Genomic DNA, 24,236 nt, shown 5'->3' with positions numbered 1-24,236 from the left:
CTGTACTATTTGGGTGGCAGAGGGGGTTCTTTCTCTCTCCTCTACTTTGTTCCCACCTGCCTCACACCAGGTCTGGGGGTGTGCTGGAACCAGCTCAGACAGGCTTGCAAGAGCCAGTTACTAAATATTCAGTTCTGTGAGCTAAACTAAATAGAACTACCATATGATCCAGCAATTCCACTCCTGGGCATATACCTGAAGAAAAGCATAATTCCAAAAGATACACCCACCCGTGTTCACTGCAGCACTATTTACAATAGCCAGGACATGGAAGCAACCTAAATGTCCATCAGCAGAGGAATAGATTAAGATTTAGTGTGTACATAAAATAGAATATTACAACAGACTGGTTCCAAATAGGAAAAGGAGTGCGTCAAGGCTGTATATTGTCACCCTGCTTATTTAACTTCTATGCAGAGTACATCATGAGAAACACCGGGCTGGAAGAAACACAAGCTGGAATCAAGATTGCCGGGAGAAATAGCAATAACCTCAGATATGCAGATGACCCTTATGGCAGAAAGTGAAGAGGAACTAAAGAGCCTCTTGATGAAAGTGAAAGAGGAGAGTGAAAAAGTCGGCTTAAAGCTCAACATTCAGAAAACAAAGATCATGGCATCTGGTCCCATCACTTCATGGGAAATAGATGGGGAAACAGTGGAAACAGTGTCAGACTTTATTTTTTTGGGCTCCAAAATCACTGCAGATGGTGACTGCAGCCATGAAATTAAAAGACGCTTACTACTTGGAAGGAAAGTTATGACCAACCTAGACAGCATATTGAAAAGCAGAGACATTACTTTGCCAACAAAGGTCCGTCTAGTCAAGGCTATGGTTTTTCCTGTGGTCATGAATGGATGTGAGAGTTGGACTGTGAAGAAAGCTGAGCGCCAAAGAATTGATGCTTTTGAAGTGTGGTGTTGGAGAAGACTCTTGAGAGTCCCTTGGACTGCAAGGAGATCCAACCAGTCCATTCTGAAGGAGATCAGTCCTGGGTGTTCGTTGGAAGGAATGATGCTAAAGCTGAAACTCCAGTACTTTGGCCACCTCATGCGAAGAGTTGACTCATTGGAAAAGACTCTGATGCTGGGAGGGATTGGGGGCAGGAAGAGAAGAGGATGACAGAGCATGAGATGGCTGGATGGCATCACGGACTCGATGGACGTGAGTTTGAGTGAACTCCGGGAGTTGGTGATGGACAGGGAGGCCTGGTGTGCTGCGATTCATGGGGTGGCAGAGTCGGACACGACTGAGTGACTGAACTGAACTGAACTGAATCTTTAGTAATGTTGAGTATATTTTCATGTGTTTGCTGACCATCTGCATGTCTTCTTTGCAGAAATGTCTATTTAGGTTTTCCACACCTTTTTTTTTTTTTTTTGATTGGGTTGTTTGGGCAAATATTTTAGAAAAATAACACTTGAGAAGTGGTCAAAGAAAGAGAGGTTTATCTAGCAAAATCCTCATTTGAAGATGCCTGGAAGAACATGGAGAATTCCAGTGGAGGCAGGAAGAAGAGGAAAGAGTAGCCCGGAGAGGGAAAAGACCCTCTGATGCTGAGTAAGTGTTGGCTGAAGGATGTCTATCTAGTGAAAAGCCTAAAAAGGGGAAAAATTGTGTGTTTTGGGGGCAGGTGTGTGTGTGTATATAATACACATCCTCATGCTTTAGGTGGAGAAGGCAATGGCACCCCACTCCAGTACTCTTACCTGGAAAACCCCATGGACAGAGGAGCCTGGTAGGCTGCAGTCCAGGGGGTCGCTAAGAGTTGGACACGACTGAGCAACTTCACTTTCACTTTTCACTTTCATGCACTGGAAAAGGAAATGGAGCATCCCAGAGACAAGGGAGCCTGGTGGGCTACCGTCTGTGGGGTCACACAGAGTCAGAAACGACTGAAGCGACTTAGCAGCAGCAGCAGCATGCTTTAGGAGTGTGTGTGACTAGCAATTTGCTTGGTTTTTCCTTTGATGTAGTGTATACCTTTACATCGCACCACTGGGGGTTAGGGGAATAAAGCTGGGACCCCCTTACCGCTGTTTCTCTTCCTCCGTGTTTTGCAGCTAAACACCCGAACCTCTATTCTGAATGGCATACTGGGCCCTATGCAGAGAAGAGAAACTGACAATGTTGTTTGGCCTCGAGTAGAGGGAGAAGAGACGACTTTCACGTGAAGATACACAAGGTGGAAGCATTGCGTCACTCCCTCCTTTCCCAGTCCATTTCCTCACCGATGAAATGGGAAGTGTGGACAGAGTTCTCAGGAGGACCTTCCAGTTCTCACTGTCCTTGTCTGGAACTCTCTCCTCTTCCTCCCATCTGCACAAAGCTATGAGGTCCTGCCAAGGCACTGCCTCCTTCTCCTCTGCTCTCACTCGTCTCCCATCTGCCTGCAGGACAGCTTTTTAAAACTCCGCCCAGTGCAATCTTCTCCCACTGAAGTCTGAAAGTCTAGGATATGTGAGAGGGTAGAGCATGAACACAAATGCTGTGCCATTACTTGTCAGCTGGAGGACAGTAAGCCATTGCCAACCACTACCAGGACTAGCCTCCATATCTTCAAAACAGATAAGGCCTCTAGTGCCCAGCCCAGGGTGAAGATGCATCAGCTAATGTGGTGTGCATGTAGGTCCTTGTTATGGACTGAACAGCCCCTGCTCCAAATTCATATGCTGAAGCCCTACCCCCCAGTACCTTAGTGTCCAATCGAATTGGTATCTTCATAGGAAGAGACTAGGACACATAAGACACCGGGGGTGCATGTGCAAAGGCAGGACCATGTGAAGAGGTAGCAAGAAGACAGCCCTCTGCAAGCCAAGGAGAGAGGCCTCAGGAGAAATCAAGTCTTCTGGCATCCTGATCTTAGACTTCCTGCCCTCAGGAGTGTGATGAAGTAAATTTGTTCCACCCACCCTGTCTGTGATATTTTGTTACAGCACCCCTGAGAAGATTAATATAGTACTTAAAAGGCCCTGATTCTTTCTGCCTTTAATTTGTGTCAGCTCTGCTTTACACGTGGCAAGTGTTTCCTCTGTTTATAAGTGACTGAAGGGAGGGATCCGTGGGTATATCTCTTCCTGTCCCCAGAGGACACAGTTCAATGCCAGGCACAAAGTGTACGAAGTCTGATCTCTTGCCTCACTGTCCACTTCCCGCTTGCAGACAAGGGTGGGGGGACCCAGCTGCCATCCATCAGAGTTTTTCTCAAACTTCAAGGCATGGAGTTAATTTAGTGAATCACATGAGCACTTTTCAAAAAAGGCTGACATGGAATAGCAAGAGAATTAGAAAATGAAAGACTGCATCACAGGCAGGAGGAGGAAGCATTATTTTATGAAACTTGCATTCATTTTACATATCTGTAAGTAGACAGAAAATAATTACCAACTATTCTAAGTGTTGTGAATTATATTTGTGTCTGGTTACTGCATCGTGGTGTAAAAATGCATTTCTTAATATGAATCACAATCCCCTAATCTGAAAAAACACAGCCCTCAACCAGTATTGTTCAGTTTCTCTTTGAGTGAGTTTATGACTGAAAAGCCAATCAGCTGTTCAGGGGAGGCCTGGGGTGCTGTAGCAGCAAGGATCTGAATGGGAGGAGTCACTGTCTAGGCCAACAGTCATGGAGTCCTGGCCTTGGGCACTTTCCTGTGTCCTAGAGCGAGTGGCATGACCACTGGGCCTGTTTCCCCATCTGTGAGAGGACTTACAAAACCTCTCACGGGGTTCTACCAGGAGCCGAGAAAGCTGAAGGTGCCCACTCCCTGACGTAAGAGACAGGTTTTTGATTTCATCATTTTGTTATTTCATCATTTTATTCAGGTCTGTCTGCTCTAGCAGGTGAACTCTTTCCTTCCTCTTCCACTGCAGGAGAAAGGAAGGTGCTTGCCCCTCACCCCTCAGGAATCCCTGGCTGGAGTGGGCCAGAGTTGAAAGTGTACCTAGAAAAGCATTTCAGAGGCTAAATCCCAAAGTAGACTCCCCTGTGGATTTTATGAAGAGAAAATCAAGTTCTGGTGTATTCTCAAAGCAGCTTCCCGAGAGCAGTCAAGGTTCCAAGAAGTCAGGAGGAGGAGCCTCCCATCCTTTGTCTAGGAATCAGAGGCCAGCCGCCACTCCGCTCTGGCTAGGCTCCCAGGGACACTGCCTGCAGGCTGTGAGTCACTATTAGAAGCCGTCGGGGCCCCTGGGAGAGCAGGGGTGGAACAGCTCTACCCGAGATGGTTTCCTGAACCTGGCGTTCCAGCATCCACCTCCCTTAGCCAGGCCACTTCTCTCGGTGACACACCTATCTTTCCTGGGCCAAGGACTTTCTGAAACCCATGTTGCAAACCTGCTTCCAAGCAGGGAGCTTGGACATGAGTGTATTATCTGGAATATGAGGGTTTGTAGCACACAACTGGAACAGGTGTAGGTAGCTGACCCCCTACCCTGCTTCCTGCTCCTGCACTGGGCTCCCCTCTCCAGCCTCAGAGCTGTGTGTCACATCCTGACCGCCATACCCTGGTTCAGAACAGAGTACTGGATACAGTCAGGACCTAGCGCTGCTTCTGAGTGACCTCACTTGTAAAATAGGTGGGCTGGTGGGGGATGGGCTGGCATTTGATTTTCTGTAGGAGTTGGATCCTTAAAATGTTCTAAAATTCTAGGAAAAACTAGAGAAGCTAAAATCATGCTGCTTTGCTTCCCAGAGACAATCAGGGATCTGTGTTCCTGGGGACACAGGCAGAGCTTCCAAACCATCAGTCCAGTTTCTGGGGTTTGGAATCTGGTTGATGGTGAAGGGGTGGGATCCTTTGTGCAGCCTGCACCAGCAGGGTGCAGAATCTGCACTGTCCGGGGCGTACCAGGGTCTGGGACAGGCTAAGGAGAATGGTCATTGCCCCCCACAGGAGCTGCACTCTGCACCGGAGTGGGGAAATGGGGGGGCTTTTCCTTGGCAGTCTTCTCTAGCCTCTCCCCCTTTGTCTTAGCTCAAAGACCCTCTGCCTTATTTCAAAGATACCATCCAGCACTTATCAGAGGGACCCCCAAACTCCACCCGCTCAGATCTGTCTCCAGATCCTTCCTGACACCCTACTCTCCTTGCCCAACTGGTCTTTGAGTCAGGAAGCCAACAAATATTTAGCCTCTCTGGCCTAGAATTTGCCTTGGTGAAATTCTCAGAGGCGCTCAAATGCTCTTCTCCGTGAAGCCTGCCCTGACCAACACCCTTGCTCCAGCACCTTTCCCTTTTCCCCCACACCAGACATTGTTATTTAATCGTTTATTCCCTCAATGTATATTGAATACTGGCTGCCTACCATCTGCTCTGCTAGGTGCCAGGATAAGGAGAGCAAAACCACACCCAGCTCCTCCCCTTCAGAGGCTGAAGGCCTGGTGGGCTCTTCTTACACATCCCTTCCTCCGTGCTCCCTTCCCAGCCCCCACTAGCTCTGAGATCAGCTCCCAAGGGCAGCACCTGTGTCTTATACATATTTGTCTTTCAACACACAGCAAGTGCCTGTCATCCAGTAGCCTTCAATATATTATAGATAATGTAAGAGTAGCCAGAAAGGAAAACTGCTTTATGCCTGAGGCTGGTCCTAACTCTGTTATAGGGACAAAAGAAGATGGAGAAAGTAACTAAGGCTAGACACTGGGTTAAATCACATGCTGGTGTTGCTAACCTACAGAGTACAATTTGGCCTTATCAAAATTAAAAATGCATTCACTTTTTGACCCAGCAGTTCCACTTCTAGGAGCTTATTCCACAGATGGAGGCTCACACATTTGAAATGACATACATACAGTGTTAGTCACAGTAGTACTGTTGGCAGCAGATTAGAAACAACTTTATTTTTTCATGTGCTATTATCTTTAACTAAGTACAAAGACTTTTCCAATCATGTTACATAGAGATCATTTTATCCACTGCTCTGTTTGGCTGCCAGCCTCTTGTCTCTCTCCTCAGCAATGGTAAGGCGAATACCCTTTCCACGGGGAAGAGAGATCCATGGCTTGTTGCCTTTGCCAATAACGAAAATGTTGGAGAGCCGGGTGGCAAAGCTGTTGCCGTTGGCATCTTTCACATGAACCACATCAAAAGAGCCTGGATGCCTCTCCCGGTTGGTAATCACACCAATTCTTCCCAGGTTAGCACCACCAGTCACCATGCACAGGTTACCAGTGTCGAACTTGATGAAATCAGTAATCTTGCCCGTCTCCAGATCAATCTGAATGGTGTCATTCACCTTGATGAGGGGATCAGGGTAACGGATGGTGCGAGCATCATGGGTCACCAGATGAGGGATTCCTTTTGTTCCCACGAAGATCTTTCTCACTTTGCACAACTTATACTTGGCCTCCTCAGGTGTAATACGATGAACAGCAAAGCGACCCTTGGTGTCATAGATTAAACGAAAATTCTCTCCAATCTTATCAATGCTGATGACATCCATAAAACCAGCAGGGTAGGTTACATCAGTGCGGACTTTGCCATCGATCTTAATGAAACGCTGCATGCAAATCTTCTTCGCTTCATCTCCTGTTAGGGCATACTTAAGTCTGTTCCTTAGGAAAATGATTAGGGGGAGACATTCCCTCAGCTTGTGGGGACCAGTAGATGGACGAGGGGCAAACACGCCGGTCAGCTTATCCAGCATCCAGTGCTTTGGAGCTGCTACACGTTTCAGGTGCTTCTTGGGACCCCGAGCCATAGCTGCACTGCGCACAAAGAGAGGAAAATAACCTGAATATTCACTGATGGGGCCTAATTTCTAAAAAACATTTTTTAAAAACTGAGGTATAGATGATATACAGTATTATATAAGTTTCAGGTGTACAACACAGTAGCTCACAATTTTTAAAGGTTATATTCCATCTATAGTTATAAAATATTGGTGATATTCTCTGTTTTACTATATATACTTGTAGCATATTTACATTATACACAGTAGTTTGTACTCATACCCCTATCTTGCCTTTCCCCTCATGGGACCTAGTTTGATACATTATGCTACCCTATATGAAGCAGAATCCTATGTGGTATATAAAAACAGGAAATTCTGTTTGAATATAAATAGGAAAAACTCTAAGATATACTGTTGAGTTTTAGAAAGTGAGTGTGCATAGTTCATTATTTTTTATGTAAAAAATGGAAAGATGAGGAAAGAATATATTTAAGTATAATGTATTTTACATATGCACATAAGGGTGCTTCAGGAGGAGGGTCCACAAGGAACAGGTAACAGTGGGTGCTATGGGAGGAAAAATAGGCAAATGAAAAATAAGTGGGGAAAAAACCTTTCCATAGTATCCTTATTTTTTAATACTGTACTATATAAATGTGTTACATATTAAAAAGACAAAAATGAAGTTAATGTAAAGACTATGGGGCAACATGGGGAAATGAGATTAAGATAGGTGGGAAAAAAAGAAAAAAACTGTATTCAGTAGGATCACAACCATGTAAAAAAAAAACGCATGTTAGAGTTTCCCTGGTGATCTACTGGTTACAAATTCACCTGCCAATGCAAGGCACACGGGTTCGATCCCTGGTCCAGAAGATCCCACAAGCTGTGGAGCAGCTAGGCCCATGTGCCACAACTACTGAGCCCCTAAGCTGCAACGACTGAAAGCCCACGCACCTACAGCCCGTGCTCTACAATAACAGAAGCCACCACGAGAGGCCCGAGTACTGCAGCGAAGAATAGTCCATGTTCGCTGCAGCTAGAGAAAGTCCACATACAGCAACGAAGACCAAGTACAGCCAAAAACAAACAAGCAAAAACAAATAAATCTTTTTTAAAAATGCATGTTAAAATTTCCATATGTAGAAGGGATATTCTGGGTAATTTTTATTTCCTATTTGCTAATTTTTTCCATAAATTTCTGTAAATAAACATATTTATTATAAAAAAATTAGTAACAAAAACAACATATATACTAACAGAATGGAATATTCAGTATAGCTGCAATTATGAAAAAAACATTGAAAGAAACTGCAAGAAGGGATTTCCCTGGTGATCTAGCGGTTAAGACTGCTTTGGCAATGCAGGCTGTGGGGACTGGATCCCTGGTTGGGGAACTAAGATCCCACATGCCATGTAGTGCAGTTGAAATTTTTTTTTTTTTAAAGTGTCTCTTTCTGGGACTTCCCTGATGGCCCAGTGACTAAGATTCCACACTCCCAATGCAGGGTTCCTGGGTTCAATCCCTGGTTAGGGAACTAGATCCCACACACAGCAACTAAGAGTCCAAATAACACAACCAAAGAGACTGCAGGCCGCAATTAAGACCAAATGCAGCCAAATAAATAAATGAATAAATCCTAAAAAAAAGAAAGTGGGCAAAATGTTCACAGTGGTTGTCTCTGGGTGTGAGATATTAGGTAATGTTTAAAATATTACAATATTTTGTATTACTTTCATGATGGATGGATGGAAGGAAGGTAGAAAGGAAGGAAAGCGAGGCAAAGAGAATTATTCAAAATAACAGTTGTGTTAGGGTAGTAAGGTTATGGATCATTTTTGTTGCTTTGTTCAGCTTTCCAAACATTCCATTATTGGTTTTGTTGTTTTATTAGTGAGAATAAAACTCTCATTGCAGCAGAGTGGGATTCTACTCCCCGAAGTCCTGCTTATTTGACTGAAGATTGCTACTGGTGACACACTGCTGAGGAAAAAGGGTGAAACATCAGAGACCTGAAGTCCTTAAACTGACTTAGCTGGCAAACATTTATGAAGCCCTGACTGCTGGGTTTGCTGTTGGAGAGTAAAGTATTCTAGGAAAGTATGTATGCTTCGTGCAGAGATGGAAGGAGAATTCTTAAGGAGGTCTGAGCAGAAAAGCCTTGTAAGATCAGGCCCTGTAGGCAGTGATCAACTCTGTCAATGGACAAAATTAGGCCTGTGCAAGCAGAGAGTGTAAGATTCATCCATCTAAACACCTCCATTCCAGGACTCAGAGCCCCACTCTTTCCTTGCTGGCTGCAGCCACGCATGGTCTCTCTTGTATCTACCACCTTTATACCAAACCCTCGGGCTGATTATCAAAGCTATGGTTATTAGCTATGATTATCAGTCAAAGCTATGGTTTTCCCAGTAGTCATGTATGGATGTCAGAGTTGGACTATAAAGAAAGCTGAGCACCAAAGAATTGATGCTTTTGAACTGTGGTGCTGGAGAAGACTCTTGAGAGTCCCTTGGACTGCAAGGAGGTCCAACCAATCCATCCTAAAGGAAATCTGTCCTGAATATTCACTGGAATGACTGATGCTGAAGCTGAAGCTCCAATCCTTTGGCCACCTGATACAAAGAACTGACTCATTTGAAAAGACCCTGATGCTGGGAAAGACTGAAGGCAGGAGAAGGGGCCGACAGAGGATGAGATGGTTGGATGGCATCACTGACTCAATTGACATGAGTTTGAATAAACTCCCGGAGCTGGCGATGGACAGGGAGGCCTGGCGTGCTGTAGTCCATGGGGTTGCAAAAAGTTGGACACGCCTGAGTGACTGAACTGAACTGAAGGGTTCAACTCTCACTGGTCCTCACCTGTCTTGCCATGATGAGCACATGTCCACTCATGATCTTGGAGGGAGGACACTGTTTAGTATTACTAAGCAAACAGCTCAAGAAAGGTTTTGGTCATCCTAACTCAGAGACCTGGGTTCTGATTCTGCTATTAACCACCTATGAGACCTTGGACAAGTAACTCCACCTTTATGAGCCTCAGTCTCATCTGTAAAATGGGGAAAATCTCCGTAATAATGACTAATATTTGCCCTGACCACCTCCCAGAGTTTCGGTGAGGATCAGGTGATACGGTGTATATAAAAAGCACTTTAGGACCTCCCTGTTGGTCCAGTGGTTAAGAATCCACCTGCCAAGTTCAGGTGACACACGTTTGACCCCTGGTCCGGGAAGATCCCACATGTTGCAGGCCAACTAAGCCCATGGGCCACAACTACCGAGCCCACATGCCCTAGAGACCATGCTCAGCAACAAGAGAAGCCAGCACAATGAGAAGTCCCCGAACTGCAATGAAGACCTAGCGCAGCCAAAAATAAATAATTAAAAAAAAATCACTTTAAATGTATAAAGGATATCCAGCTGATTGATAAACAACATGTAGTATATTAAATACAATGGAATACTATTTAATCTTTATGCTAAGTGAAAGAAGCCAGAGGCCACATATCATATGCTTCCACTTACATGAAATATCCCGAACAGGCAAATGCACAAAGGCAGAAGGCACATTAGTGGTTGCTGGCAGCTGGGGGTTAGGAACAAATGGACAGTGACTACTTAATAGGTACAGGGTTTCTTCTGAGGTGAGGAAACTCAGGAACTAGATAGTGGTGTTGGTTGCAAAACACTGTTGAGTGTACTACGTGCCACTGAGTTGCATACTTTAAATGGTTAAAATGATTTTATATGAAAAAAAAAAAGATTTTATATGTTCTTTACTACAATTTAAAAAACAGTATAAATGATGGTTCAAATCTGAGATTATGATTATTTCTACAATCAATAATCAAAGGCATTAGATGTTCAGAATTTCAGAGTTCTTCATCTGTACTAGGGAAGAGCAAGAAGTGACCAGAAAAAAGAAGGAAATCCCTCTCAGAAAGAGGACAGAGCCCCAGGGACATGAACCCTTGGCCCAGAAGTGTGACCACTGGAGAAAACCAGAATGCCAAGGGCAGAGAAGCACACTGACCTGTTCTCTTCTAACCATCTGTGTGGACCCACTCTTTAATTGGTTGGCTATGTGATTCCTCCAGGAAGATTTAATTCCCAGCCTCTTGCTCCCAAAATGTTTCCCAGCAAGACTAGAAGAGCATGTTCTGGTTCTTGCCCTGGAGGCAAAGGGCAACTTCTCAGACCTAAAGGGGCCGTAACCTGGTTTAGCTCCTGGGTGACCTCAGACCGATAAAAGCTGGGTTTCAAAGCTGAAGAGATTCTTAGATGAAGACTTTTTGATAACGATGGTGTGATGTTTTGATGATGATGTTGTGACATCACTGAGAGCAGCAATTCATTCACAGGACACTCAGAACACTCAGATGTACAAAGACATTATTTTTCTTCCCCTCATTTAATTTGTCTCATGAGTCCACACCTCATGGAGTGGGAACTGAGAAGGAAGGGGACAACTTGTCCATTAGGAATCTTGGTCTGCCTCCATTTCAACTGCACTTTACAGATAAAATATTCAGTCACCTCATTAAAACGACCATTTCTCCCTTCTCCTCCTCCCATGTACCTTGGGGAGGGTCAGTTCTCAGTCTTGCAATCTATCCTCTCTGCCAAGGTTTCCTAAACTTCTTGGACAAGAGTAACTGGGCACCAGCTTAAATAAACATCCCTTCAGAGGCTCCTACCCTTGGAGATTCCTAGCCATCAAGTAATTTGGGATGTGACCCAGGAATCTGAGTCTTGTTCTCTCTCGAGAAATTACAGAAATACTGCTCTGTGCCATATACTAAGTTCTCTGTAGCCTGGATTAAGTAATCTCCTTAATGATCAAGTCCTCCAGGCTGACATAAAGGAGTAGGAGCTTAAAACATTTATAAAATCATTTCTTTCTCCCCATAACCTGGCTTTCAAGATCACTGTCTTACAAGGAGGTCCCCACCATCATCAAAAAAGGGAAACTTGTTAATTGAAGGAGTGCAATGACTTTTTTGTACAAATTTTTATTTGTTCCTCTTTTGACACTCCAGAAATCTACTGATTCTGGCCTGAGGAGTCCCAGGGGTCAACATGATTAATAGAGCTACACTTTCAAAAATATATTTTAAAATCCCCATCCCTAACAACAATCTCTAACATTTATCAAGAACTTACTATGTACAAGGTGGTGTGCTGCACCCACTCATGGTTTACCTTCTTCGATCTTCAGAACAATCTTATACTGTAACTATCCCCAGTTTACAGATAAGGAAACTGGTGTATAGAGGTTTAACAACTTACTCAGGGTCACACTGCTAATAGTGGAAGAGACAGGATTTGAACTAATATTTCGGAGAAGGCGATGGCATCCCACTCCAGTACTCTTGCCTGGAAAATCCCATGGATGGAGGAGCCTGGTGGGCTGCAGTCCACGGGGTCACGAAGAGTTGGACACAACTAGGTGACTTCACTTTCACTTTGGGTAATTCTGAGGGTTCTTTTTAATCACTAAGATACTCCTTTCTTATTTGAGTTTGAGGCCTCTTGGAAACTGGTCCAGTCATCCTATTTTACATGTGTGGAGAATCAGGATGAGAGGGAAAGTGACTTGCCCAAGGACACGACGCTAGGCAGCAGCAAGGCTGATCCAGAGCCCCTTCCCTCAAGCTCCGTGCCTCTGTTCTCGCACTTGACGTGCAACACACACAGTTCAGTAACTGCCACTGTACAGTGTGGAACCAGCTGAGGAGAGAGAGAGTCTTCATGGAACTGAGATCTGCCTGACAGTTTCACAATTTCTGTTCTTAACATAAGAGGGGCCTATCCAAGAGCTTCAGTGCTATTTCACTGTGCATTTTCTATTCACTGATTTCTAAAGTGCACATCTACTGGTTCCAGCAATCTGGTGATTTTTACAAAAAGGTATAGTCAGTGGCCCCATCAGGGTAGCTCTGGACCCAAAAAGGCCTGTTTCACCTTTGCAAGGTGTGAAGCCCTGAGGCAGGGAACTCCTTTGAGGTTGTAACTGAAGTGAGAAACTTTTGACCTCTAGCCACAGGATCTTTGTCCCAGCACATTCCACAACCTGGAAGGGGAGCTCTGACTTCCAAGTGGAGGAAGAAAGGGAGTTTACACTTACCGAATGGCTGTGATGAGGCACGAGTTAGGTAATTCCCACCCCTGCCCAGCAAGGCTGTGCTATTATTCCCATTTTACAGATGAAGAAATCAAGGGTCAAAGATGGTAATTTGCCTGAGGTCTCACAGCTTTTATATTAGCTGACCTAGAACTTGAACCACTGTACTCTGGGGTCTCTATGTAGGGCACCATGGACCCATCTAAGGTGAAATGACACCTGCAGACGTCATCGGCCTGCAGGTCTCACCATCTGCTGCCAGACGTAATTCTTCTTCATCCTCCCTCTTCTTGATCCTCCTCTGGGCTGCCAGTTCCTGATTATGTGCTACTCTCATCTGGTCATGCTTATCCCATCTCAGATTCCATTTTCTGGCCAGGAGTTAACAGCCTTAATGAGGAGCTGCTCTAGAGGTCAGTCACTACATGCCCACCCACTCTTTCTGGGGGACTCTCTACCTCAAAACTGCAGCTGTCTTCCCTGAGATGGGACACCTGACCAAAGTTAGTTCAGGTGTAATTAGCCCAGATGCTTGTCCTTTGTGGGACCTTACCTAGCAAAGAGGAGCTGTTTTAATCAGATGTTTTTTCAAGAAATGGAAACTGGGCACTGAATCAGTAACAGCACTTGAATTATAAAGATTGAGATTAGAAAGGGGACTACAAAGTGGGGAAGGGTTATGATGAACCACTTCTGAAATGAGAATATATAATGAGGAAAGAATATAGTACATGTGCAGAGAGTGGTAGAAATTACAAACATACATATGTCTGTATATATAAAATCTATATTTGTTTATATATTATGTATACATATATTTTACATATGTGAAAACAGCTGCAGTTTCCACGCTGTATAGCAGTTTCTCTTCTTGGGTTCCTATAAGCCCCTGTGTCGCTTCATTAAATTCTCCTTTCCTGAAGTAAACTGAACGGGTTCTTTTATCCTTCCTTGAAACCAAAGAAGTTTTGTTTAGAGCAGGAACAGACTTAAAATAATTTACAAAGTTTAACTTCCTTAAAATTGGCAAAGGACACCTCTGGGTTAAGAGCTCCCAGGTGGCTCCAAGCCACATGGAACAACTTTTAAGCTGTGAGTAAAAAGTAGTCACGTTGTTTTCCAGTTATATACTGCTGTGAATGATACCATCCCAAACTTAGAGCTTAAAACCATCACTCTTTGGCTTATTAAATTCATAATTTGGATTATTTGCAGGATCAGCAGGGACAGCTTGTTTCTGCTCCACCTGGTCTCAACTAGGGTGGCTTGAAGGCTAGGGCTGGACTCGCTTGAAAGCTCATTCGCTCACTCATTTATCCACAAAGCTGGAGATTAGTGCTGGCTGCTGAATGGAGCCTCAGCTGGGGTTCTATCAGACACCTACATGGGGCCTTTCCCTGTGGTTTCTCCCCGTCCTTGTGGTATAGTGATTAGGTTCCAAGAACAAGCATTCCGAGAGGTGGAAGTTATATCATCTTTTTATAACCTTGGAAGTTACATAGCACCATGGACATACTCAGATTCAATAAAGGAAAGCCTACATGATGTCAACATTACACAGTAAGAAGAACATGCTGGATGTACTGTATCATGGTGCTTATTTTCAGAAAATAAAATCTGTCAGATATAGCTAATGAGCTATATATATTAGGAGGATGGAGAAAGCCTGTGACCCATATTCAGACAAATGCACATTAAATCAGCAGCAGATTAAGAGCTTCAATAAAACTGCTGCTGCAGTGAGACAGGATTATAATAAGCAGAAAGAAGTATAAAATACAGCATGTGGAAACATTTAATATTAGGGCAAACAGCACAGAAAATCTCAGTAACCCCGGGGAGTCTCACTACCTAAAAGCACACTAATGCTGAACTCACCAGTTAAGAAGGCAGGGGGATGGGGTAATATACTTTGGAATGATTTATATCAAAAATCATTAAAATGTTTTGGTTTTTAAGTGGATAACTTCAGTAACAGATTAACTTTCTTCTGGGATGTCAGATAAATCTCACTACAGTATCCTATAATTATTTTATGCTTTATCTTTCAGTAAGAGCAATCTACCTTATAATTCTCTTGGAGATACTCCATTATCTCCTAGCCTTCACTGCTGTGCAAGATAAGTCTGCTGTTATTCTACAGTTCCTTTTTAAGTCATCTGTTTTACTTCCCTGGTTGCATTTAGGATACGATTTTTTGTCTTTGGTGTACTGTATTTGCTTTTACATTTATGTTTACCTGTGGAATTACAAAAATTCCGCTCAGTTAAATATTGTTCTCCAATCTGATGATACATGCTGCATAATAAAGAATTTATCTGGTCTTTGTTCTAGGTTCTGGGAAGGGAGCTTCTGAACCCTTCCTGATTTTCCTGAGAGATAGGGTGTCTCTGTTAACCATGGTGGGGCTCTCAGATCACACCTGAATTTATGTTAATGAGTGCCTCAAGATGGGGGTTGGTTACATCGGAAAGACCAGTAATGTGATTAAAGGATTGGGGATTTGAGTCATGTGATATTAGCCCAACTTTCTCCAGGAAGAGGAGGGTGGCTGGAGACTGAATTCAGTCAATCATGCAGATATAATGAAATCCCAATGAAACTCTGAACACTCAAAGTTTGGTTGAGTCTTCCAGATGAATAGATCAGTGTCCTGTGAAGGTGACACATTGGATTCCTCAAGGAGGGGCTTGGGAGGCTCATGCTTAGGGCTCTCCCAGACCTCCTCCTGTATGTCTCTTTATTTGGCTGATTTTGACTTGAATCCTTTGTAACAAAACTAACGTATCCTTTGTAACACAACTAATCATAAAGCCTAGCACTTTCCCAAGTTCTATAAATCATCTTAGCAAATCAACAAACCTGAAAAGGTCATGGGAACCCCTGAATTTGTAGGTCAGAAGCAAGCAGGGCTTGGGAACCCTTGAACCTGCAGCTGGTATAGGTGGAACAGGGCAGTCTTATTAGGACTGTACCCTTAACCTGTGGAGGCTGCACTAACTCTGGGTTACTGACAGAATTGCACCATAGTATTATACACAGATTTCTTCACTCTGAAGAAATTTCAGTGTTAGACACACATGCTCAGTAAGTACTACACAGGATTATTGAAAAACCTGTAATGATTCCCTATCACCTTTTGTTTCAAGAGGAGAAAACTGTGGTCCCTCTTTCTGACATCAAAGACATGCCACTAAAAAAAAAAAAAGACATGCCACTAACTACAGGAGAAAAAAAAGTCATACCTTTGATATCAAAATAAAACAGTATGAAATAGAGGCAGTGTGGTAGCTGGCATTACTATTCCTTTAGTGTCAATTATTGGTGCTCTGTCCACATTTCCTTAAATCTCTTTTCAGGTTCTGTTCCCTCTCCTGACTTCTGTGTGACTTTGTTTCTAAGAGCCATGCACCCGTGATTCTTTTCGAAGGACTGGTCCAGGGATACTGGAACTGCTTCATCCATATTCAGAAAGCAAAAAGTGCTCTTAGAGCAGTCCTTAACTGATGACTCACAGCTGTGGAAATATGAAAGTCCAGCTCTCCTGCCTTGAGTTGGGATAAACTCTGGGTATAATTTATACCCAGAACCCCCTTTGGATAAGGCTCAGCCCAGGACTTGGCCTGAAATTATACCCTTACTTAGCTTTGCCTCCTTCCCTGTCCTGCTCCTCCACTCCTTTTCTGGATTCTCCTAGGAACACTTCCTTAATAGAGCACTCTAATTCCTGACTCAGGGTCTGCTTCTGGGAACCTCACCTAAAACAGTTCCCAGTTATTCACTACCCAGAAGGTTGCCACGTGACTTGCAGTGCCTAGGGAGACGGGGATTCTATTTCTCAGCCCTCCCTGAGTCAAGCTTGGCCACGTGATATGCTTTGACCAATGGAACGTGACAAGAAGTATGCCACATATTATTTGAATCTTAAGAATCACTGCATGGTGCTAGAACTGTTTTTTTCCTCTGGGGCCAAGACAGGAGCTGCTCCTTCAGCCTGGGTTCCAGAATAAGATGTGTGAAGCAGAATCACATCTGACACATAGGCAACATGTAAAAATGTGAGCAAGAATAAACCGTCTTTACTGTAAAACACCGAAATTTGGAAGTTATTACTGCAGCATAACCTAATGTATATAATACAGAGAGTGTAGTTAAAATCATGTTTTCTTGAGTTAAGATAGCTTGAGGTCAAAGCCAAACTCTGCCACTTACTATCTGTATAACCTCAGCCAAGTTACTCAGCCTCTCTAAGCCTCAGTTTCTCCATCTGTAAAACAGGGATGGCAATGGTATCTACGCTTTATAAGGTTGCTGTGGGGATCAAATGAGTTAGCACATATAAAGTACTTCAAATAGTGCTGATAAATGCTTAACACTAACTAAAGTGAACTGTTAATTATGAACTGTGACAGCACATACCCAAGTTTTCAATGTTTTCTCCCACAACCACTGAACTTGTTGGTTGCCTCCCCAGCATCCATTCTACTCTTTCCTCAGTCTCAGTTTCTGTTTGGGGATCTATGTGGTTCTGAACTGATTTCACTTGGCTTAAGATAAATCAAACAACCAACAGCGTCCCGCTAAACTGGATCCCAGGAGGACAAGGAGGGAAGCCAATTTCCATAGTGTAAATACTCCCTCCATGGCCAATTTCAAGCTACCAATGGTTTAACAACTCTCCTGCAAAATCCTTGAATATTTAATAATCTCCTGGAGAGCCAGCTCCAGCACACCATATGCCACCCCTCTAACCATAATACGTAAGTATAAGCTACAATCAGTGAAAATCTCAGGGTTTCTGAAACAGAAAATATGAAAGCTTTCCAAGAATTTCTTGGTGGTCCAGTGGTTAGGATACCCTGTTTCCACTGCAGGCAGTGTGGGTTCGATCCCTGGTCTGGGAACTAAGATCCTGCACGACACACCCCTCCCCCTAACCGCCCCAAAAAGAAAAAAAAGCTTTCTAAAATACATTAGGTTGAACATATGAAATTGCCAACATGTAACTAGTTTTGATCTACATAAAAGGTAATTTCATATGATTCAGCCTAATAGATCAAATACATAGGAAGATATGGCAGAAGAAAGAGGAGGAAGGAATAAAGAAGGATGGGAGGAGTAAGACGCCACCGGAAGCACATCTGAAGAATGACCACGTGGAACTTAAAAACTAATGTTAATCCTTCACTCCACAACGGGTATTAAATATAACTTTGAAAAAAAAATAAATATAACTTTGGACAATTACCTTCTTCATTATTTAATTGTACACCCTCTGGGAAGTATCATATTATACCATACGAGCTTATCTAATACCTCCATTCTTCCAACTTCGTTTTCATTGCACTAACCGATGATTCCCTCCCTTTCCAGCAAGTGCGAGAAATTCAGAAAGGTCTGAAGAGAGATTTCTGGTATCTTTCTACAGGTTTCGGGGGAAACGCACGCTATTCGGGGAGTTTCACTACCCCGCGGCCCTTTTTCTCGTCATAAATTCTCTCGCGCCAAGTTTGGGAGTCAGGGGCCTAAGCCGGGATGGCTCCTTCCCTTCTTGGAGCTTGAGGTAACTCACCTGTGCGGTGGGGATTAGAAGGTCCCTCAGAGGCTGGCCGTATCGATTAAAGGAGAAAACAGACGTGCCGGGTACGGCGCTCGGTAGGAGCCGGCGAGCTGGACAATATAAACTCCACGCGGCTTTCAAAGCGCAGCCCCCAGCAGGCGAGGGAAGAGACTGCTCCGGTAACGGCAAGCGCAACCGACTCAGCCGCTTCCCCGTGGCCTGTGCGGCGGGCGTGGCCCCGCTTCCCAGAATGCCTCGCAGGCGGGTCCGGAAGTGCGGGCCCGGAAGTGCGAGTCCGGACCGGGCGAGGTCTGGCAATGGGACCCCATCCTCTTCCTCACTGCGGAAGTGGCCGCGGTGCTCTTGGCTTCCTGCCACCGCCTGACGCCCACCCCACACAAGCAACATCTACAGTGGACACCGCACAACCGCCACTGATACATCTCCGCACACAACACCCTCTGGTTTCTGTCCACACAGGAATCACACCGCCATACGTGGAAGAGCGCGCAGCTTCTCAGAGCCTGCCCAGAGCACCATGCACTGCCTCTACACAGGAACGGCACGTCTGAAGCCCAGCACCGGGTGCAGACCTGCCAGGGTACACCCAGCCTTCACTCTGCTTGCCAAAGGCTTGTGTGCATCCCGTGGCACACCAAGCACGGCACACACAACACACACACGGTGCACCACCTCCACACGCGAAGACTGCGAGCACCGTGGGTTTTGAGTCGTTCTCAACCCCACGTGGAGTTCCAATTTCACACACACACACACACCCCCCACAATCCAAGTGACACGCGTACCTTGCACACTACCGTTCAGTTCAGTTCAGTTCAGTCGCTCAGTCGTGTCCGACTCTTTGCGACCCCATGAATCGCAGCACGCCAGGCCTCCCTGTCCATCACCATCGCCCAGAGTTCACTCAGACTCACATCCATCTAGTCCGTGATGCCATCCTCGGTCGTCCCCTTCTCCTCCTGCCCCCAATCCCTCCCAGCATCAGAGTCTTTTCCAATGAGTCAACTCTTCGCATGAGGTGGCCAAAGTACTGGAGCTTCAGCTATAGCATCATTCCTTCCAAAGAAATCCTAGGGTTGATCTCCTTCAGAATGGACTGGTTGGATCTCCTTGCTGTCCAAGGGACTCTCAAGAGTCTTCTCCAACACCACAGTTCAAAAGCATCAATTCTTCGGCGCTCAGCCTTCTTCACAGTCCAACTCTCACATCCATACATGACCACAGGAAAAACCATAGCCTTGACTAGACGGACCTTAGTCAGCAAAGTAATGTCTCTGCTTTTGAATATACTGTCTAGATTGGTCATAACTTTTCTTCCAAGGAGTACACGTCTTTTAATTTCATGGCTGCAGTCACCATCTGCAGTGATTTTGGAGCCCAAAAAAATAAAGTCTGACACTGTTTCCACTGTTTCCCCATCTATTTCCCATGAAGTGATGGGACCAGATGCCATGATCTTCGTTTTTCTGAATGAGCTTTAAGCCAACTTCTTCACTCTCCTCTTTCACTTTCATCAAGAGGCTGTTTAGTTTTTCTTCACTTTCTGCCATAAGGGTGGTGTCATCTGCATATCTGAGGTTATTGCTATTTCTCCCGGCAATCTTGATTCCAGCTTGTGTTTCTTCCAGCCCAGTGTTTCTCATGATGTACTCTGCATAGAAGTTAAATAAGCAGGGTGACAATATACAGCCTTGACGTACTCCTTTTCCTATTTGGAACCAGTCTGTTGTTCCCTGTCCAGTTCTAATGTTGCTTCCTGACCTGCATACAGGTTTCTCAAGAGGCAGGTCACGTGGTCTGGTATTCCCATCTCTTTCAGAATTTTCCACAGTTTATTGTGATCCACACAGTCAAAGGCTTTGGCATAGACAATAAAGGAGAAATCGATGTTTTTCTGGAACTCTCTTGCTTTTTCCATGATCCAGCGGATGTTGGCAATTTGATCTCTGGTTCCTCTGCCTTTTCTAAAACCAGCTTGAACATCAGGGAGTTCGCGGTTCACGTATTGCTGAAGCCTGGCTTGGAGAATTTTGAGCATGACTTTACTAGCATGTGAGATGAGTGCAATTGTGCGGTAGTTTGAGCATTCTTTTGCATTGCCTTTCTTTGGAATTGGAATGAAAACTGCCCTTTTCCAGTCCTGTGGCCACTGCTGACACCAGACACAAAATATACACTTAAACCCTGGCTGAAAAGAACAATGCGTTTGTCACACAAGTGCTGATATTACCCACACCATGTTAAATACGACATACTATAGAAGCTCTGCGCATAATTCACGCATCTTACAGACACGCACACATCCTATGATTACACACTCAGCAACATTTACTCAAAACACAAAACCCCAAGGTACCAACAGATCCACGCTACATGTTTGTGCACAAACATGAAAAACCACACGTATCCACACCTCAGCAGGCTGGACAGGTATACACTCCACCCCAGACTCGCCCAACCCCTGGTACTCCTGTGGTGCCCAGCCGTTTCCCTGTGCTTGGGATTGGTCTGATTTGAACACTGAAAGTCCTAAGTCCCAGGAAATGCCTCGAATTGGGGTGGGGGTGGGGGGAAGGAGGAGCGGGGAATCCGTGATGGTAGTCACCCTACACACTGTTCAAATGAATCAGGCTTGGACCTTCAATTAGTACCAGTGATAAAATCAGGCTGCTTCGGGGTCAAAGAGATAAGGGGCTGCAGTGGCCCAGATCTAAAGAGGCTCGGGAGTGGTTCCTGTTTGCAGCCACTACTGTCCCTCGTCTACAAAAGGAATGCAGCTAAGGAGGAAATGCCCTAAAAACAAAGTTGTTATCAGCACCTTCCAAAAAAAGGAAAGAGGCAGAGAGTCCTAAGCACACCTAACTTGGAGGTTTTACCCTTGGCAAAACGGTTTTTACTGAGCTTACCTCATTTGATCCTTACACAAAACTGTGAGGTAGGTAAGGTAGGTGCTATTATGCCAAGATGCCAAAAAGCATAGGCACCTGTTTGCGGTCACATGGCACAGGTCAGGCAGAGCAAGTTTGAAAGAAGTCCTGTCCTCCTGGTCATCCCACTCAGGCTTCCCGCTCCTGCCAGCTGTCTGTACAGTCCCCCCACTCCCCCCCATCCTGAGACACAGCGGCTAGAATCAAGAAGCCACCTGTCTTGAGCCACCACTTTCAAAAGTCTTTCATTCCATCCCATTAGGGCAAAGTGCCCAGGCTGCCCCACCCTCAGGGTGGATTAGGCCTCCACCTCCCTGTTGGGGTTTAAAGTACGTCAAAAGAGATCCTTGCCTCAAAATATCTTTCACAGCCCCGGTCTGGTGGCTGGAAATCACACACCAGGAGAGACCCCCCCTTTTAGGTAAAGGCATTGTATCTTGATGACTCCTGCTCAAAATGCCTGCGAGCGACTCCCACACTGCAGCCTCTAGCATCTTCGCTGGCATCGTCTCCTGTGTCACTCAGTACATTGCAACAGACATTGCCTAATGCCTGCTTGTTGATGGAACTGGATGTCTCTAGCAAGTTCTGTGGGAATGGGGCACAGGATAGCAAAAGTTTGATTGTGGCTGAGGAAGGGTATGAGAAAGGTGACGGTGACTTGGAGAGGAGAAAATAGGAAAACAGAGGTAAGGGGTGTTGGATGGGGACACACCCTTGGCAGGAACTGAGGAGGAGACCCTGAGTCTAAGAAGGAAGGCAAAGGGATTTCTAGAGATGCCAGGAAGTAGGAGAGGGTCGCGTGTATAAGGTTGGCCTATGTAGGAGACAGAGAGATTGGCGGGAGAGGACTGTTTACGAGGAGCCCCCTGGGGAAGGGGCTGTTTGTGGGTGACATTCCCGTTCATTGCTGGCAGCACCCTGAGCAAGTCACTTGAGCATTCACAAATGATTGCTCTGTGGAAGCTGCAGAAGAAAATGTAAAGACGTGGGAAAATGATTGTGATGTATTGATAAGTGAGAAAAAAGGAGGTTACAAAACAGGGCATAGAGTGGGATCCCTATTTTGTAACACTGGCTGGAAAGACACCAAAATGTCAACTGTGGTTGTCTCTGTTGCATGAGGATGACTTGCATTTCTTCTTGGAGCCTTTCTGTATTTTTCAGATTTTCTACAACAGACTTGAAATACAACTTTTGTATATTCAGGAAGGGTTATTTTACAGAAAAATTCATTGACTACTTGTTGAGTGCTAATTAGATCCCACAGTGTTGCACCACACTTGATGCAGAGAGATGTAAGCCATGGCCACTGCCCTCAGATTACCCTTAAATCCAGTCATGGCACAAGGGTACAGTTCAGGGTACAAGAATGTGGTCACTGGAACCTCACTGCCTGGGTTCAAGTCCCTCTTATGCAGCTTCCCCGCTGTGTGACCTAGGCAAATGGCTTGACCTTTCTGTGTTTTGGTTGCCTCATCTGTAAAATGGGGCTAGTAATAGTACCTGTAAGGATTAGTTGAGCTGATACATGTGATCACTTAGAAGAGCAGCTGACACAGGGTAATCACGACCTAAGTGTTAGCTGTTATTGTTATTAGTGGTTAAGAGCTTTACCTCTGGAGCCAGCCTGTCTGGGTTCAAATCCTTGTTCTGTCCCTGTCTGTCTTGAGCAGATGAGTTAATCCCTGTCTCTACTTCAGTTTCCCAATCTTTAAAATGGGGATGAAAAGAGTGGTGTCTCATTCATAGAGTTGTTATGAAAACTCAACAAGTGACTATGGACAAAGTACTGAGAATAGCGTGTGGCACATAGAAAGTGCTCAGTAAGTGTGAGCCTCTGTAATACTAATTATTGCTGTTACTATTATTATCATATTATTACTATTGGGGGAGGCAGGGATTAGGGCACCATCTGTTAGAGTACCCTGTATAGAGCCAGCAGGGGGAGGGGTCCTGGGTGCAGGAGACAAGCTGCTCTGGGCACAGCAGGATGGCCCTATCCATTCTCTCTTGCCTCTCCCACGTTCTCCTCCAGCCCAGGTCATTCTGGTCCTTTACGTTTTAAACTGTGGCCCCAGGTGCCACTCCTTGCCAATATGCCACCTCCTCCCTGATCCTTGTTTAGCCACACAGAGGGTGGGTTGATGGTAAGCTAATGAAGGCAGGTTTCCACAACTTTTATTTGCATGGGAAGGGCCCTGGCAGTACTATATTTATAGCTGTGACTTTTTTTTATTATTATAAAAGACTTCTATCATTGCATAAACTTAAGCCCCACCTGGACCCTCCCTTGGTTTTAGGAAGGGGGTTCCTCATTCAGACTTTCAAGTTCCCATCTGCTGAAATCCAGCCCCTTTCTTTAACTGGGTCTGGTCACAGAGACTTACTCGGGTAGCATTTTCACCCGTGTAAGCCTGTTTTCCTTTGTTATTGGTGCACAGTATTTTGTGTCCCCTTTTGCAGCCATAATCTCTACACATCATCATTTGGGCTGGTAATATCATGAATAAATGAATGAATGAATGAATATAGTCTTGTACTGTTGTAGTCTCAAGAAAAATGGCTCCGTCCTGGGGTGAAGCAAAGCCCTTGGCAGACAGGAGAAGCTGGAAGGCCTTTTGAATCTATGTGGAACAAGAAGCCTCTGAGAGCCCACGGTGGTTGGCAGTTTAGAAACAGGATGACAAGTCTAGCTGGGAAATGTTTTAAATTTGGAGACTTAACCAGGATGAAACTGCTGAATGGTCACAGGTCAGGGAGAAAAGAGCCCTGATGTATCTGAATTCTTTATTGAGAGCTTGTGTTCTTACATTTAGGCTTTATTAATACTGCTGTGCTGACCCATTTTATTAAAGATTTGGGTTTTTATTGAACAACAAGTGAAACTGACCAGAGGGGAAGCCTGCTTATCTCAGTGTTTGGCA

The 24,236-nt window shown here is 44.8% G+C and overlaps 1 protein-coding gene across 2 annotated transcripts; it reads right to left on the bottom strand.

The window, feature by feature from the left end:
- Positions 1-5,813: 5,813 nt before the first annotated feature.
- On the bottom strand, positions 5,814-18,933 carry LOC120870200 (40S ribosomal protein S4, X isoform-like). 2 transcript variants are annotated; one of them, XM_040249811.1, is made up of 2 exons: positions 18,374-18,933; positions 5,814-6,708 (listed from the first exon to the last, which is right to left on the bottom strand). In XM_040249811.1, exon 2 carries the CDS (start codon positions 6,699-6,701, stop codon positions 5,910-5,912), a length of 792 nt encoding a protein of 263 aa, XP_040105745.1. In that variant the 5' UTR covers positions 6,702-6,708; positions 18,374-18,933; the 3' UTR covers positions 5,814-5,909. The 2 variants fall into 2 exon arrangements, with proteins under 2 accessions (XP_040105745.1, XP_040105746.1); XM_040249812.1 differs by having other exon boundaries at positions 5,814-6,703; positions 18,374-18,608.
- Positions 18,934-24,236: the final 5,303 nt, after the last annotated feature.

This window comes from Oryx dammah, unplaced genomic scaffold (genome assembly GCF_014754425.2).
Source record: "Oryx dammah isolate SB20612 unplaced genomic scaffold, SCBI_Odam_1.1 HiC_scaffold_11, whole genome shotgun sequence".
Classification (NCBI taxonomy): Eukaryota; Metazoa; Chordata; class Mammalia; order Artiodactyla; family Bovidae; genus Oryx; species Oryx dammah.
This window is presented reverse-complemented; position numbering and strand designations above follow the sequence as displayed.

What these genes read in the sequence shown, in the direction of transcription:
- LOC120870200 (XM_040249811.1), bottom strand. Translation starts at nt 6,701, where the DNA reads ATGGCTCGGGGTCCCAAGAAGCACCTGAAACGTGTAGCAGCTCCAAAG.